Raw genomic sequence first — 19,202 nt, forward strand, 5'->3', positions numbered from 1 at the left:
TATTATACAACCATATCCATGAAGGTGACAATCTTAAGTGCGGTGAGACAAACATTACAGCCATTATAACATTTATTTTTGGAAGGGAGAATATCAAATTTGCTGAACAATTTATCCCTAAATTGCCTCACTATTGAGGCATCATGGCAAATATGTTTGCATGAAATGATACCATTGTCCACATTTTAGGCCCTGATTATCCTTTCACTGTGTTCAAATGGGATTCTATTTCTTTGTGGCATTTGCGGGGAAATCTAACTGTCACTTTACATGTATCACATGTATACTGTAGTGCACCCTCTGAGTTGTAGCAAAAGGTTCGTAAGAGGCTGAATTTATATCTGCAAGGGGAGGATTGTAAAAATATGATTAAAAAAAGGTACATACGGACCCTAGTTTTATAATCATAATTCTATAATTGGACACGATATCTCTGTTCAAAAGAATTATGCTAACGAGCTATTGTTTTCTCTTAACGTTAAGTGAAAACACAGTAATGTCTGTCTCAATGTACTAAAGATTGTCACCTTCATGGATATGTAAAAATATTGAAGATCCGATACGAGGATTCATTATAAAAGAGGTAAAAAACGTTCTCTGGTAAAATTGTATAAAATTGTGAGCTTTCAACAAGCCAATCAAGACACTACAACAAGAGTTCCCTGTTCCCAAGTTTTGACCTCGAGTCAATGACCAGTGCAATGTTGTTTACAAAATCCCTTGTGGGTCTTGTCCCTAGAGTTACATTGGTGAGACAAAAAGATCGTTTAGTACAAGACGAAAAGAACATATCAGAAATACTAAACAATGTGCTAAAGGCTCCAATGTAGTGAAACATGCCTGGACCTTTGATCATACCATCGACTTTAACAATGCTGAGATAATTGAAAAAGGCAACAGCCACATTAGAAAGATGCTGGAATCCTGGCACACAGTGAAAACTGTCGAGGCCGACAACAATTCGTGCCCTCTGCCGGGACAATATAATATTCTTTTAAACAAACACTAATTTCACACTTTTAGCATTCTCACATTCTTTCTTACGTATTCTATTTAATATATGCCATTCGCTTGTTATATTCAAATTCTTAGGTCTATTTTATCATTTCAGTTTTGTCCGTCGAAGACAGCAGACTGGCTGTTGAAAGCTCACAATTTTATACAATTTTACCAGAGAACGTTTTTTACCTCTTTCACAGATATGGTTGTATAATAATGCAATTGAAAGGCCGCGTGCAAGAACGTTCCCTAGATTTTTTGGCCATTTTGAAAGTGTTCAAAAATAGCCGAATTTTGGCATGTAGGCTTCGTTGTACCTGAGAAACATTGCTCTGAATTTTTTTTGGTTGGGGCGCTCTTTGTTCTCGAGAAATAATGTATGCAAAAAGCTCAGTTTTCCAAGCGGCATCTTTTGGAGATCTTTTGTTGAACAACAAGAAGATCTGTTAGATCTTATAACCGCGCTTTTAAAATTTAACTGTTTGCTTAGCACTACCATCGGAACGCAGTGCACATTCCAAAGCAGTTATTGATGATTCTTTTCCTACTGTAGACATCACATCACTTGATCAACACAAACTGTATTATTGCACCATCAGTGGTAGCCATTGACAAATCTCCGATGACGTAATGGTCTTAATCTTTGTAGAACTTTCTTCGGGATATGTATGGGCATGAGCGATATGAATGACACGATAATAACACTATTAACAACAGCTTTCTTTCTTAAAAGTCATGATTAAATTTAATTGGTGTTTTCCATGAGTAAAGGGCTAGCAAAGTAGTCACACAAGTCATATAATTTTTAAATAATAAAACTCTATCCCGACCGATGTATCGATTTTGGTCACTCCAGTGACCACAGATTGAAAACGTGACAGAAAATTGGCATTACTTTCGATGATCTCATCATTAGCCAATTATAGGCCATCTTTCAGCTCTTTTTGTCATATCCCCCCCTCGGGAGAATTTTGTCAAGTTAGCTAATTTAGTATGCAAGCCACCGTAATGGCGGCCACTGTCGACGAAATGTTTATTTGCTCAAAATTGGGGCAAAATCTTTTGGAGATGGAAATCAGGACATTTGTAAGGATACAGAAAGTAATTTGGGGCCGGTTGCTGGCTTCTAAGGCTGAATTTATCCAGAAGTAAGATGTATTTTCGTTTTCGTGCCGAAAGCCGTGCGATGAAATGTTATCGGCTTGTTCTGCTGTCTTGTTCTGTTTTTCTCTTCGTCTTTCTTGTAGCCCGCCGAGGCCAGTCTTTCGTCTAAATGAGTTGAAAAAAGTTCGAAAAAGATGTTCCCATTCCCGTTTAAGCTCTCAGGTGATAATTCTGGAGATTTTTGGCCGAAACGTTTGGCTTTGTTATGTTCGTGTTTTTCGGTTGCTATGGGCGACTGTTGCTTCCTTTGTTAGGTCAAGTCTGGGGAGTGAGGTCACACAAAAATTCTAATTAATTCTGGTTGTGTTCGATTTCGCTGAAATTTTAACACGATAAGGCTGGATTGTTAACGAATAGATTTACCGCCTGCCGATGTGTGGTAGCTATTAACGCTGAAGTGTTATATCGCTTCGAAGTCAGGGTTTTGAAGAGATTTTTTTGCAACGTGTGGGTTCGGCGTGATTTTGTAATCGGAGGTTTTTGTTGACCCCGCAGGAAAAAATATCCGGAAAAGGTCATTTCATCGACGATTCAAAGGTATATAAATATGTATATGTTCCGAGCTAAATTTCTGCTGAAAAAATATAATTTTTGACGAACGCTGAGTTTTTAATTTTTTCCCGCGAAAGTCAGTATCGGAGATGAGATTTACTAATGTTTCAACAGCTTTTGGCGAGTAAACATCACAGGTTGCGTGACTCAAAATTTGGCCGAGTGGAAGCTTGGGTCTGGTCGCAGACAAAACTGCGAAAAAAAAACCCACGGGTAAACCATGAACCGCGCTCGGCCCATGGCCGCGCAGTTAAAAAACAAAAGAAACCTTATTATTTTGTTGAACAGCAAACAGGCAGACTGTTTATAGTGTATGAAGTCAAAATCAAATCTCAGCATATATAGAGCGGAAATCTGGGAACAGATTGTTTACATCGGCTATTGTGACGTGAGCACAACACGTGAATCGATCAAGCGGCAAACGAAATACCATTGAACAAAAAAGAGATGTGCCGCATTAGAGCTCTGTCAACTAATATCTTAAGCATTGTGTTAAAGTACCTTGTATGCCTGCCTGGTGGTTGAGAGGCGTCATAAAGCCTTGATAAACCCATAAGTCATCAGCACATTTTAAAGAATCAAAGTGTGTTCTGAAACTTCGAAGGTAGCTGATATACCATAATCGTGTTATCGGCGTTCGAAGTCAGATCGAGCCAGGCAGCAAAGTCCAAGAGCAGTTCTTGCCCAAGAAAAATACCCTCTCGTGAGTTGTGGCCCATTTGCCAAGCGTTACTAGCGTCAAAGTTTGGAAAGCGAGAACTGGTTTTTGAGTGATAAAATTTGTCTTGTATTGACCGCCATGTTTTCCCGCGCACGAGGTGTAAAGACCCTTCCCGACATGCATTGCGATCACATTCTGCTCGCGTTTCTCGAACTGGTAACTAGATTGTTTCGGCTTTTTTCATTTAAAGATAATAATGGCCAACAAGTAGCGATCGATTGTAACATAGATCTGTGATCCAGGTTGCGTTGATTTTATTTCATATCGGCATGATTTGTAGTGTTTTGAACTTCTGGGATCGGCGGACATGCAGATGTATGGAGACCCGTACGTTGCGCAGAAGGGTTAATTTGTTAATCTGTTAGGCAGTGCATGACATAAAGCTACGATCGCATTTGTCGAAAAATATGTATTTATCTCGTGATTTTTAGCCATTTAAGACGTTGCTGTATTTGGAAAAGTGCTTATTTGATGTTTATTTGTTCAGTGCAGATAGTCATTGTCCCAGATAACCAAAGTAAGTTCCAGATGTTAACACTATTTTCCGGCCGCCATATTTTACCTATTTAAACCTGAAATCAACATTTTTGAGCTTATACGTTGCGTGAAATTAACATTTTGCTGTTTTCTAAGTGAAATCAACATCCTTGCCGTCACGCGTTACGTGAAATCAACATTTTTACCTATTTAGACCTGAAATCAACATTTTTGAGCTTATACGCTGCGTTAAATCAACATTTTTCTGTTTTCTAAGTGAAATCAACATCCTTGCCGTCATGTGTTACGTGAAATCAACATTTTGACCTATTTAGACCTGAAATCAACATTTTTGAGCTTATACGCTGCGTTAAATCAACATTTTTCTGTTTTCTAAGTGAAATCAACATCCTTGCCATCACGCGTTAACGTGAAATCAGCATTTTTACCTATTTAGACCTGAAATCAACATTTTTGAGCTTATACGCTGCGTGAAATTAACATTTTGCTGTTTTCTAAGTGAAATCAACATCCTTGCCGTCACGCGTTAACGTAAAATCAGCATTTTTACCTATTTAGACCTGAAATCAACATTTTTGAGCTTATACGCTGTGTAAAATTAACATTTTGCTGTTTTCTAAGTGAAATCAACATCCCTACCGTCACGGGTTAACATGAAATTAACATTTAAACCTTTTTTGACCTAAAATCGACATTTCTGAGCTTTTACGTTGCGTAAAATTGACATTTTGCTGCTTTCTAAGAGAAATCAACATCCTTGCCATCGCGCGTTAACATGAGTCAACATTTTAAGCACTTTTGACCTGAAATCAACAAATTTGAGTTTATATAAGCTGCGTGAAATTGACATTTTGCCGGTTTCTAAGTAAAATCAAAGTCCTTGCGGTCGCGGCGGGCCGATCCTTTGTTATAATAAACCGAGGCGAGACTTCGACTTATAACAAAGACTTGGCTTGGCTATTATAACAAAGGATCGGCTCTGTTTATCATAACAAAGGCCCGGCTTCGTTTATTTGAAGGACTCGGCAGGAAAAGGGCGTCAGGTATTTTAATCAAAGGTGAACTTTGTTGAAAACGCTCCAAATTTTGCATGCAGTTTCGTTCAGGTATGTTAAGCAATGCCCCGTAGTTTTCGCGCTAAAGTTCGCTTCGTTCTCGAGATATTGCGTATGCAATAAACCACTCGGTTTTTCCAACCTGTGTGCCTTTTTTGCATACGTTATTTCTCAAGAACGAAAACCAACCCAGCGAAAGAAACTTCAGAGCAATGTTTCTCAGGTGAAACGAAGCCCACATGCCAAAATTCAGCTAGTTTTAAGTACTTTCAAAAATGGCCGAAAAATCTAGGGGACGTTCTTGCATGCGGCCTTTCAATTGATTGTGAGTGCTCATGCAAATTCTGTTCTTGAAAGTCTTTTGTTGAAACAGGATTGTCCAAAAGTGTAAATGATTGTTGTTTCGTGACAACGAATTTTATTTCGACAAAAATTAAAATACATTTACAGCCAATGAATGTCAAGGGAAGGTACTGTTTATCTTTTGATGATTTTGAATGTTAATACATATGCAAATGTTATTCTTGAACGTTCCTTACGCGCAAATGAATGTCATATTGGTGTTAATGAGAGTATACTAACCATAATGAAACAAATTTGAACATAAATGAATGGATATTTTCTGTAAATGAACAGCAAAAGGTGGAATTGACAAAATTTGGAGTCGTACCATGCATGAGTTGAGGTTATCAAATAACTGCTCTGTTGTGAAACTCCTTGGTTTTTGCAGTGTCCATTTGATAGGTTCCACACCAGCCTGGAAACCATCTTCTAGTAAATGAATTTTACACTTTTGTTATCGATAGAAGTGTCTAAAGTTTTAGGGTTTGCAAATGCACAAAACGTTTAAGAGTTTCTGTAGAGTTTCTGGTTTGAAACTTGATAAATTTGAACCTTAGACCATAAAAGCCAATTCCTCTTATTTTTCTCAAAACAAATGGAATTTTGGTTGAGAAAACTGACATCAGATTTCACATCCACCTAATAGCTATCAGTACTGGTAATATTGCCCTGCCACTGACAACTGACAACTACATGTACCAATGAAAAACACAAGTTGCTTGGTAATCTAAAATGTATGATAAATGATAGAATAAAAATTATTACTGCACTTTCTCATTTCCTAGAAAAATGCAGGGAAGAAAACTACCGTGCTATACTGTACAATGTTTATGTAGTACCTTTGGTGATGAGGAGATGGAGTAGTAGCGGCACTGCAGTCGAGGTAAAAGTTCCAACAGGTGATCAAGGGGAGGCCTCAATGAGGGAAGATCTTCCAGCACCGCTACAACATGCCGGTGTGGGTGTAGAACCCACTCTTGATATTGAGTCTGATAGTTAAAACAGAGTTAAAACTGAGTTATATAGTTTGGCATTTAAATGAATACTATTTTTAAAGTTAGGAGTATTATGTAAGGAGATATGCAAATTGTTGTTGTCCAAGGGATGAAAGAGAGCTCCCAGCAAAGAAAAAGATGTTTGAAGTCTTTTTTTTTAAATGGCTTGTAATTTCTAAAAATTTTGAAAATTTTCATGTGGACAATCCCCTACCCCTCATAAATTTGTACCTTTTAGCCCTCCACCCACCCACTAGGAATTTCCATTAACCATCATTCTGTGGTGGGGTGTATGGATGTTTCTAGAAAATAACACAATTTGTTAAAAGTGTGCATTGCACATTAAGATTATTTATTATTAGCTAGTAAATATGGTTATTGTGTTACTGGGGTTTTTTTCTGACTAGTGCTACCTCAGATAACTGCTTTAAATTTGAACTTAAATTGGAAAAAGTTGAGTTGTCACTTTAAAAGTCACAATAAATAAATGGAAAAGCCAATGAACTACTTGTAGGATTGCCCTTTCAGAAGACAACAAGTGAGTCACTTCATGGGTGGCATCATAGTAAACTTCTTGCGCACATTGTCATGAAACCTTCGACCTGACTTACATGACTATCTTCCAAAAGATTTCACTTTGGTCCAACCTCCACCACCGGTCACCTCTCCACAACAGCCACTTCTTTTGTTCCCAGTGGACAGTCCATACATTCACTCTTATTTTAACCTCTCTACATCGACCACCTCTCCTAAATGGCAACTGCCACTAAAACTCATCCCAGCTGCCAAAATTACCTCTCCAAAATGGCTGGTTAATCAATGACTGACAAATGGTGTAAACAAAACCCCATTACTTATTGTAAATGGCCACCAAGCTTGACCCATACTGCACCCTGTTGGTTACTGTTTCTGTCAAGTTTCTGTTATGATACATTTTAATTTATATATGCTACAATAAGAATTTTAAAAAAAAAATTGTTGCACACATCAAAAAAACAGGTGTCATGTTACAACCCTGCCTGCCCATGATGGCCACCTCTCTACAACCGCCCCTTCCTTCTGTCCCCAAGGTGGCCGTTGTGGAGAGGTTCGACTGTAATGCTTTGACACAGGTTTCATTTCAATTTTTTAGGCCAGGGGTGGGGATTTAAAACATGCAACCCCTTGCATGCATGATTTTTGTGACTCTCTCCCTGATGGCCAATTTTAAAGATAAAAAGAGGGAAAGAGCTTACGGGTACTCAGTCAACCTTTTTAAATTTTGCGAATACATTGCACTTTTTTGCTTGAATTAAATTTACTTCAGTCCAATTCTTTCCTTTTTAATTTACACAAAGTATAATAATTACACAGATCCTATCTACTTATTTTGGGCATAGGGAAAACCACCGAATGACATAATTGGGAAAAACCCTTAGGATTTGGACTCACACAAGTCTCAAACTTTTTTGTTACTTGTGTGGTTATTGTTTAGAAAAGTTTCACTGTCATGCAGGGGGTCTTTCATCTGAAAAGTTCAAAGCTGTTAGAGCTTCTTGTTTTCAGTATGCAAGCCAACTTTGGGTTTAACCAGCTGATTTTGAATGGTGATAAAAAGCAGTTTCTACACACTGTTTTAGAAAGGAAGTGGACAGTATTTGTAAGGAATGTGCTGGTACAAACTTCATTAAGTAAGCAAAAATCTCAGATGCAAAATAGTTTCTGTTCTGCATCACATTAAATAATAAATTACGTTTGACAATTACTATGAATTTGCACACCCTAAATAAAACAGAGTATGTGGTCAGTCAAAACCTACTTTTGCCTCCTCTGTAGTATCCGTGATGTTCATGAGGAACTCTTTGTGCTCAAAATCCTTTGCATATTCAGCCAACTCTCTAAGCACATGTGTCTTCACTACACTAGCAATGTCGACATAGTGCAGCAGGGCAGTCCGATACGTTGTAGGACATGGAAAGGGATGTTTTTTAGGTGAGTCCTCTTAATAAGTATGAAAAATAAAAAAAGAGGTACAAAACTATCAACATTTGATATAATAAACATACATAAATTAACAATTTAAGTGATGTCAAACTAATACATCAGGCACCAACTTGCATACAGCAACTGTGCCCGCAGTACAAGCTACAGTCAAAACTGAGCTGTCCTACCAAAACGACAGGATGATAAATGACAGCTAAAAACAAGACAAAGCGAAAGTTGTTTTGGCCTCTTCTAATAGCTAACTTGAGAATTCCAGGTTTAATTTGATGAGGAACAGCATATTTTGTTCGGATTAACACAACTATTATCCTACCTAGCGACACTCAAGGAACTACAAGCAAGTTGCCAGACTCCGGCGACCCATTTTTGGTGCCAAATTACAAGCTTGGAGACACAAAATGTATCATATTTTTCACTTTTTACAATCTGATATGGTTTTTGAAAATGTAAATCCCTTTTCGTGAATATTTAATCCCACCTCCAGTGAGAAAAGTCGCCTACTTTCAATGCCTTTCCTGTTAACTTACATTGATGTCAGGACAGTAACATTTTTCCTGCCTGCTGAATCCTTATTGGTCAATTCAAATTTCAGGTGCACAAGCCGTATGCAAGGTATACAATTACTGTAGGAACTAACTTTCAAGGAAAGTTCTAGAGTCAGGTAATGGAGTTCGTGACTTATCAGCTTGAACAACAACAACAAGCCATCTTTATTTTCTCATTATTAGAACATTTTTAGTTTTGTCAAACCAACTTGACACTACATGTACAAGTTAAATTGATTATGTAAACAAACTCTTCCGCTGTCCATAAAAGTTACAGCTTACAGAATTTATAATGACTAGTCTATGTTGATATCATCAATCTAAAATTTAAAAATCCATACTACCTAATTCATTAATCTTTATACCTTTATCTCTCCTGTGATTGCCTACTCACATGTAACACATTTAGTACCAAATACTGACATTTTAAAATACTGGCATAAGAATCAACATAAACCCACATAAGTAAGTACTGTGGAACTACTTTTTTCTTAAAACTAATCTTTAGCTGAGGTCATTTTGAGTCTGACAAAAAAATTTATTCAGTGTCCAACAAATTGTTTTTGCAATTAACAATATTATTAATACTGATAAGTTGTCAATCTATGAATAAATTCAACTATGAATTGGTTTACATGCTTCAGTAATGTGGGGTCTAATGGCAAGCACCCTCCCTTTCTACAATTTATTTGCTCTTGCCATAATTTTTGCAAACCCACAATAGACAAACCCCTGTTACATAGAAGTGATTTTCTCACCATCTGTGTTATTGAGTGAGATGACTGAGTCTAGATCCACATCTAATAAGCTGCCAAGTTTCTCCACAAGTTCAGGGTCATTAGTAGGATACACAGCCACATGGTCTCCTGCATCATACCTAGCAACAGTAACATAGTTGTTTCACTACTACATTTTTTATTTTTAAATACATTTTAATTTTTAACAGTTTGCTTAAGAAAATGTTTTGCAGCGAATCTAGTTTTATCAAGTGTAATCATGACAAAGTCGAGTTACCCAAGAGATAATTATTGTTATAGTGAGTAATACAATTTAGTAGTTATATATAATTTATATGTAATTTAATATCATTATTATAGTAAATTATTATGTCACTCACTCTCCCAGATTTTTCTTTGTTAATTTGAGATAAAGCTGGAATGTTTATGGTATCTGTGCTGTGAAAGTGTTCAAAATTAACAATGAGTTGATGCAGTTGTAAATTTACTTGGCCTTATGGTTGTGGTGTTTTTATGGTGATTCTGTATGTTGCTTTTTGATGAAACAGTGATTTGCGGGATGATGTTGCGGCAAATCACCAGCCTAGCTTTGCTTTATGGGTCACTACAGGTTATGAGGAAGAATGAAGGTCGATGAAATCGAAAAAACACCCTAAGCTACAAACCCATCAAGAACAAACAAAACGTTGAGGTAAGAGAAGTCTATTTACATGCTTTATTTTAATTAGCCTTTTCTTGATTCCTGTGGGTAAGCAACAACAAAAAAGCAACATGACTGTTGACACTGTTCAAGTATTCCTGACAGTGCAAGTACAATGCAAGTGCAAGGCAGTCTATTTCAGTTTCTTAAAGTTCCTGGCAATCTCAGACAATCCTTGACACATTTAACTATTATACTAGTAGTAATCAAAGATTGTGAGTGCGTTCGTTTTCTACGCCTGTGAAAATTAACTTAAATAGCTGTCTGTTGCTCAAATCATTATCTTTGTGAACAGCTGAAGTTTTATAGACTGATGTAACATAATGACAAAGTCCACCATTTTTCTGTAAATTAAGGTCAAACCTCTAAAAAGCAACCACTCTGGGTGACGAGACAACTGGCCGCTTCTTAGAGGTATAAAACAAAACAAAATCACCCTTGGGACAACAAGAAGCTGACCCAGTGTGGCCGCTTAATTGAGGTGGCCGTTGAATAGAGGTTTTCATTACAGTGTACAGCTGACAATTTTTTCCGGGATTTTGGCCGCTGGCAGCCAAATAAAAGTTGGCTGCTTAATAGAGGTTCGGCTGTATTTTGACTTCCTTGCTTTACTGTTGACATGTTGTGTGACGGCTCCAGTTCTCGGTAAGTCACAAGTTTAATAGAACATTTGCCTTCAAAATTCATGCTAAAATCTCATTTTTACTTTTACTGGTAAATTTTAAGCATAAAGGCTAATTTTTAAAAGTACACTTGTGTTACATCTAGTATTCTAAGCTGGAAGCACAAGTATCAGCTAGCATTTGCACTCACATGCTGGTTTATCCGTGGTTTATCGTAAACAAACTCTGTGCAACTGGCAACTGATTCAAATATTTCCGCTGATGAATAGAAATTGTCAACATTTGCATTGCTGTTCCTTAGTTTTGGCTTACTCTTGGAGATCTTGGCTTCAGAGTTCTCTTCCATCGATTCAATCTTGAGCTTTGTTGGATACTGAACTATTTTTGGCCACTGGAACTAAAATTTGTTTAATGTACTCGAAATATAGCCAATGCAATATAGCTGTTCCCACAGTTAACATCCCAAAGCCAAGACGATTCAAAGTCGTGTTCATGAACAGAATGAATAAATATTATTGCTGTCCCAGTTATGTAACAAAAGCATGTCATGTCACATTCTGACAAAAGAGGCCACTCATGATCCAGAATCAAAACAACAAACAAGCGATTGCGAATGATCCAAAAAGCGAATCATCTTGTTTACACGTGCTTTGCAATGATGTAATTTGATTTCACCCAGCCAAAAAATATCACTCTAGTCTGTATTGGGACTGCATTCCCTTTTTTGTTGAATGTAATCAGAGTGAAAAACCAGTTCAAAGAAGACTCTAAAATGTCAAAAACAACAAAAGAAGCCAAAAAAGAGAACAAGAAGATCTTTTAGATCTTACATGTATAACCACGCTTTTAAAATTTAACTGTTTTCTTAGCACTACAGTTGCAATGCAGTGCACATTCCAAAGCAGTCCTTTATGATTCATTGATTACTGTAGACACCACATCACTTGATCCACACAAACTGTATTATTGCACCATCAGTCATAGTCGTTGTGAAATCTCCGATGACGTAATGTTCTTAACCTGGAACTTTCTTCGGGATATGTATGGGCATGAATGATGCAAACGCCACAATAATAACACTATTAAAAGTCATGATTAAATTTAATTGGTTTTTTTCCATGAGTAAAGGGCTAGCAAAGTAGTCACACGAGTCATATAATTCAAGAATTACGTTATCCACGGCTATCTTTAGTACGGTGGTTATTTCCCTACCAGTGACATAATCCTTGCACGTTCTAACACCTTCTTTGCTTGGCTTGCAAATAATTAATTTTCCTTCCGATCTCTGAACTCGCTTCAATAAAACAGCATGGCAATTCACTTCTCCTCTAAAAGTACGCAAAATACTCGGAAAACTAAAAAGACTGTCACTCCTGGCGAATAAACTTGCAAAGTAAACACAATCTTATTTGTCACATAGCAAAAGTGAAAGATGCAATGTCAGCACATTCCATGGCTGACGTAATACCTTTCTTAGCATATTTATTATTCCCTTTGAATCCAATGCTTTGATAAAACCAAGAGAAAATATATTTTACACACAACAAAGAAAACAATATATGTAACATTGTGTTTCAACAGCTGTTGGCAAATAAACATCACAGGTTGCGTGATTCAAAATTTGGCTGAGAGGAACTTTGGGTCTGCTCACCGACAAACCTACAAAAAAAATTAACAAACCCCATGTAAACCAAGAACCCCACTCGGCCCATGGCCACATGGTTAACAAGAATGATGTGCAGATGGATATGAAATGTACAGCACATGGTTTGGCGATGATGCCATTCGTTTTTGCTCCTGCTGCAGGGCAGACAAATCAGTGTTGCAAGGTCCAAGGTGAACTGTCCCATGAAACTTGACTCAAGTTTGCATTAGGACTGCATTCTACAAATGCAGTAATAACAGAAAAGTTTATCATTAAAAACATACTTAATTTTAGAGCCAGTGATGTCAATTTCAATGTGCATACAGGATCGAGTACCAGCTTTGTGCAGCTCACGATTCACTAGTACTGGAGCCAAGAAAGGGTTCTTAGCATCAAAAGGCCTGCAAAAATGAAAATTGGATACTTGATTAACTATAGTGGAAAGCTTAAAGTGGCTTAAAACCAAGTCTTGAAGCTGGTACACTGTTTTCTTTCTTAAAAGACAGAGCCATCATTGACAGCCTTTAGTGTGTATGATTCACAAATTATCAGCTACACACATACAGCTAGGTGGAAATTGTGCAGCCAATGACATGCTGTGATTCAATCCTCTCTACATGCACCTCAGACTGCAAGTCTGTGTTTGCTTGTGAAAACATTTCATTTCCCCTATAACTAGCATTTCAGGCAGGGTTCATACCCTTTTCCATAAACAAATTTCCAGGACTTTTCCAGGACTCAGATTGATTTTTCCAGGACTCTAAAATTCACATCAACCCTTTCACTCCCAAGATCTCAATTTTAATCCTCCTTGCTGTCTGCCATACATTTCATAATTTTTACTTGAGTTTAACAGATTTCCAGCACTTTCCAGGACCCGTACGAACCCTGTTCAGGACCAGCTTGATTTCAGAGAGAGGGATATAAATTTGTAAAAGCACTTAAGGATTTATTTGGGCAGTTTGTAATACTAGAAGTAAATCATGTATGGTTGTATCAGATTTTGGAGCCGCCAATATAATAACATTAGAATTGCAATATTTGAATTAGGACATGAAATTAAAAAATGTGATCACTTTAATTTTTTCCAATGTGATGTCTTCATGTGATGCTAATGTACTGCAGGAGCTTTCTTGCTAATTTGTATCTTATAACAGAAGATAATGTACCAGAAAACCTATGAAAGTTGTTAAGTCTGGAATCTTGGACAACATATTTACTTAAGTTTCCACTTCAATCAGAGATGGAAATATTTTCAAAAGGGTTGAAAAAAGATGGAAACTTCAAGGGGGATGGTTATATTTCACAGGGGGGGGGGGGGGGATTTTGGAGGATTACAAACCAGATTGGAGGGAGAGGAGTTCATGAGGTAAAAACCCTTTAATGGGAGGGGGGTATGGTTATTCTTGAATGAATCAATAAACATTTAACTACTTCTTCTTGTTGAACTGAAATGCTAATTGCACAAAATTCACCAACAGCCTGGATGTTCTGATAGTGGAGCAAAAACTCTCATTGGTGGGCCTTTTCATAGCATTTGAACTAGTAGTTGGCTGAGTGTGTGGAGAGACAATAAATCACTGAACAAACATAAAATAGAGTAAAGAATCAGTGGATAGTGAACAAGAATCAGTGGATAGTGAACAAGGTTGAGTGGCAAGAAAAACGGAGAAAAAATATTCAAATAGATTAAATGTGTCACCTATATTCCAAATTAAAAAGACTTTCTACCTAAAAAAAAATTGGTACTTACGGTCGCTGAGTAATATATGACTTAAGTTTATTCATCTCTCCAGTATAAAGTTTGTCTTGAGGTAAATCTTTGTGGATCACAAGTTTGAACTGACGTTCAATACAAGATGACAGTCTCCTGAAATCAGTAAAAAAAAAATGTTTCATCATTGAAGTTATAACTATGGTCCATCATAATTATTTTAATATATAGACAATCAGCGACTTTAAACTACAGAGTTTCATCATCTATATTTGATTTTAAGGAGGCTTAATTTACATGAACTACAGTTTTGAGGGGGTAAAATGACCCACTTTTTTCACTCTTTTGAAAAATCTTCCAACATGTTTTAATTCTAATAACTGTTTGCATAAGTCTTTTACCATCATACATGTATTTAATACAATGTACTTGAACAAGGTGAAAATAGCCAAAATGATCAACCAAGTGCTTATGGCCAGACTGGGCTCTAGTAGTTTTCAAGACATTTTCCTTAAAATTTACCCGTATTAAGTGACAGTCTCTCTAAAAGCGGTCCACTGCATTTATGGTCGGAAAAAAGTTTTCCCTCAAACTTTTTTCAGTGAACTATCTTGGGTCATAAGTAAATGCAAAGACGTAAGTTTTTGCAAATACAACAAAATATATTTTTTTAGAGCTCAAAACAATCATAACCGGAAAACGCCTAAATTTGAGCGTTCTAAGGACGGAAAATTGCCTAAATTGACGAGCTCACTGCTCAAAGACCACCAAACGTAACAAAAAATTGTTACTATCCCTACATTGAGTGATCCTTCAAGGGTAAGAAATGCACGTTACTTTTGATATATTTTGTTTTGGGGAATCCTGAAAATTTATCTTTTACCGCCCGTTATATCACTTTCTGAAAACCTGCAAAAGTAGCTTGTCTTCACTGGCGCTTATTTCCCAAGTCCAGACCCGGCCGCTCAAAACTCTAACTGAATTCTGCTAAACAAGGGTTAGGAAGCATATAAATATAAAAATACCTTGCGCTTTTTATCTTCCTTTCCCACAGTGACTTTGAACTTTCTGTGCTTTGTGCGAATTTCACACTTCATTATGCAAATTAGTTGTCACGCTAATTCAGATTGTTTTCATTCAAAATGCTCTCATGTTGTTTTAATTAATCATGCCACGTTTAAGATACAGGGATCCAACAAAAACTAAAACTCAGAAACGGCTTAAATAGGTAGCATTGCTGAATTATTAGCAGTGATCCTCAGACGCTATGTGGAAAAGTCAGGAAAACGTGGCTGGAATATTTGCTAATTTAGTGACAGTCCATTACTTCTACTAGTCCTGTTTATAGACCGGTCAGTTTGCAAAACTTTTCTAGTGTTTTGATTCTTTCTTTCCATTTTCCAGTGATGTTTGTAAAGTGAAACGCACTATTTCACTTCACTTCACTTAGCTTCTTTGTGCCTCGTGGCACATAAGGCCTCCACAGAATGCCTCCAATTTTCTCTGTTGGCTGCAGCAGCTCTTGCCTCATCCCATGTACGCCATCCTGCGCTGTTCCTCTCTCTCTCAACTGTTCTTCGCCAGGTGGTCTTAGGCCTTCCTCTCTTCCTTTTTCCTTCAGGTGTCCATGATAGGGCTATGTTGGTATGGCTGTTTCTGTTTTGTCGTAAGACATGCCCTATCATCTTCCATCTTCTCCTCTTAACCTCTTCACTAAGGAACTTCGTCTCTGCCTTCTCAAGGAGCTCTCTAGCGGTAACGTGATCTTGCCATTTTATTTTGAGAATCCTCCTGAGGCATTTGTTGTGAAACACATCTATTCGTTGGTCATCTCCCATGTTCATCTTCCATGTCTCACATCCATACAGTAGCACCGGTACAACTAAGGTTTTAAACAGTCTAAGCTTGGTCCTCTTCATGATGTTCCTTGAGTTCCATATTCTTTTGAGTCTGGCAAATGTCCCTCTCGCCTTGGACAGCCTGTTTTTCAGATCTTTCATTCCTCCTCCCTCCTTACAAATGGTAGCCCCCAGATAATTAAACTCCTCAGTTTCGCCGATATCTTGCCCATCTACTGCAACCTTCTCCTGACTCTTCCCGTTGATCCTCATCACCTTTGTCTTTCCTTTGTTGATTTTCAGCCCGACCCGTCTTGCTTCCTCATTCATTTTAGTAGTCTTGTTCTGTATATGCTGTTTAGTAGAAGACAAAAGCGCCACATCATCTGCAAAATCTAAATCATCGAGTTTAGATGTAAAGTTCCACCTGATTCTGTTTTCTCCTTTTCCTACAGTCCTTCTCATAATCCAATCCATAGCTATCAAGAATAGAAATCCAGACATATTGCATCCTTGCTTGACGCCTGTTTTGATGCTGAACCACTCACATGCTTCTGCCTGATCTTCTACAGCACAACTGAAGTCTTCATAGAACACTTTTACCATCCTTACTATCTTGTTCGGGATTCCATATTTCCGCATAATTAACCATAGACTTTCACGGTGGATGGAATCAAATGCTTTTTCAAAGTCTATGAAGTTAATATATAAGCTTGCCTGCCACTCGTTTGCTTGTTCAATGATGTTCCTTAATATGAAAATCTGTTCTGTTGTTCCCCTGCCTTTTCTATACCCTGCTTGCTTGTTCCTCAGTCTGATATCAACTCCATTCTGTATTCGATCAATCACAATCCGTCCAAGTATTTTGCCGACTACTGAAAGTAGAGTAATTCCCCTCCAGTTCTTACATTCTTTGAGGTTTCCCTTCTTTGGCAATTTGATGATCAACCCTCTTTTCCATTTGTCCGGGATCTTTTCATGTTTCCATACTTTCTCCAGTAGCTGATGCACTTTCGTTGCCGAGAATTCCTTGTGCGCCTTTAACAATTCAGCCGTGATGGAGTCGACGCCTGGAGATTTCCCATTCTTTAAACGCTCAATTGCTACTTTTATCTCGCCAATTGTTGGTTCAGTGATCGCGATTTCTTCAATCAATTTGCCTAGCTCGAACTCACATTCATCTTCCATTGTTATAGGATCTGTTGGTTCTTCTCTGTTCAGTACTTCTCTAAAATGCTCTGTTCATCTTGCCTGCATTTCTTTCTTTCCACTCACGAGATTACCGCTCTTATCAAGGATGGCTGTGCTGCTCTTAGGTCTTTCATTGCATAGCACTTTCGTCAATCCGTATAATTTTCTCATTTTTTGTTTTCTTGCAGCATCCTCTGCCTCACTTGCGATGCCATCCATCCACTTCCTTTTATCACTCCTTATGCTCTTCATAACTTCTTTACTCTTTTCCTTGTATTCTGTTCTTAGTCGTTTCTTGATCCTCTCTGAATGAGTACTTAGAATCTTCTTGTCTATCTCTTTTCTTTGGTCAATAAGCGCCCATGATTCTTCTGTTATCCATGGCTTTCTTTTCTTCCTAGGACCGCCTAATACTTCATCTGCTGTTTTCGTGTATGCTTCTTCCATTATATGAAACTCCTTTTCTATCTCGTCCTCCTCCTCTCCATCCGGTGACTCCTCTTCCAATGCCTGATATCTATTCTGCAAAGTGATCATAAAGGTTTCCAAAACGTTCTTTTCTTTCAACTTGTTGGTGTCATACCTTGCCCTTATACTTCCCTGTTCTTTGGGTTGTTGTTTTCTTAGTCTTAGCTTCACTTTCATGCATACAAGATGGTGATCGCTTCCAATGTCTGCTGATCTATAGACTCTGGTGTCAATTACTGAGTTACGAAACTTCTTGTTTATCAGCACATGGTCTATTTGATTTCTCATTTTTCCATCTGGCGATACCCAGGTGGCTTTGTGAATATCTCTATGTGGAAACCACGTTCCTGTTATTATCAGTTCATTCATATCACAAAATTCGCAAAGTCTTTCTCCATTGTCGTTCATTCTCCCAATGCCTTGTCTACCCATGATTCTCTCATAACCTCGGTTGTCTTCACCGACCTTTGCGTTCATATCACCTGTGATTACCAGCATATCATGTTCTTTTTTGTTATTCAACACATCCTGTAGTCTCTCGTAGAATTTGTCCTTTACAGACTCTTCTGCATCCTCTATTGGTGCATATACATGTACAATCGTCATCTTAACATGCTTGGAATAGAACCTGGCTGTAATTATCCTTTCGCTTATTGGTGTCCAATCTATGAGTGATCTTGCTGCGAATCTGGTCATCAGTATTCCTACTCCGCCTCTGTGGTTGTCATCTTCTCTGCCAGAGTATATGATAGTGTCTCCCCCCTCCAGTACTGCTTTTCCTTGTCCTGTCCAATGTGTCTCACTAATTCCCATGATTTCAATACCTCTCTTCTTCATCTCTCTTGATGCCTGTGCTATGTTTCCACTCTGGTATAACATTCTCACGTTCCAGTTTCCTATCTTCATGACATTCTTTGGGTGGACTGGTGATCTCATCTGCCCAAGGGCCTCCATTTGGCTTTCACCCCCATGCGTCATCGATCCTCTCATGGTGTGAGGAGTGACCACGACGTCCCCCAGATCATTTGAAATTATTCTGCTTCTGGTTTTGGTAATAATATGTTTTTTACAGGAGCGGGTTATCAGCCCGCAGCCCAACCCCCAACCTGGAGGACCAGGGAGCCTCTTCGTCTGACCCCTACCCTTTGACCTGTTCGGCATGGGTGACCCTACCAGGTGCACATGGCACCTGCCGACATAGCTCTAGGGGTCACTGGGGCACGCAAACCACTCCACCACGATCAGGTGATGACTCCATGGAGTGGGAAACGCACTATTTAGCCAATGTTAAAACTTGAAAATTGATATCAAATCTTTACAGAATGCTGTAATTGAAATCGACAACATCGTGACCTTCATAATCTCAGCTGCGTTGCACAAGCCACAAAGATTTTACCTCCTTATCTGCTCCAAACACTGCAAAGTCAACCAA

The 19,202-nt window shown here is 38.0% G+C and overlaps 1 protein-coding gene across 1 annotated transcript in view; it reads right to left on the reverse strand.

Annotated features, from left to right (window-relative positions):
* The window catches only part of LOC145462391 (NADPH--cytochrome P450 reductase-like), a 43,969-nt gene that overhangs the window by 16,533 nt on the left and 8,234 nt on the right, over nt 1-19,202 (reverse strand). Inside the window, exons 7-11 of the mRNA XM_081445903.1 lie at nt 14,313-14,429; nt 12,844-12,960; nt 9,613-9,731; nt 8,125-8,306; nt 6,171-6,320 (exon numbers count right to left, since the gene is read on the reverse strand). Of these exons, the coding sequence (XP_081302029.1) occupies nt 6,171-6,320; nt 8,125-8,306; nt 9,613-9,731; nt 12,844-12,960; nt 14,313-14,429 (685 nt within the window). The remainder of the gene's footprint in view (nt 1-6,170; nt 6,321-8,124; nt 8,307-9,612; nt 9,732-12,843; nt 12,961-14,312; nt 14,430-19,202) is intronic.

This window comes from Orbicella franksi, chromosome 12, assembly GCF_964199315.1.
Source record: "Orbicella franksi chromosome 12, jaOrbFran1.1, whole genome shotgun sequence".
Classification (NCBI taxonomy): Eukaryota; Metazoa; Cnidaria; class Anthozoa; order Scleractinia; family Merulinidae; genus Orbicella; species Orbicella franksi.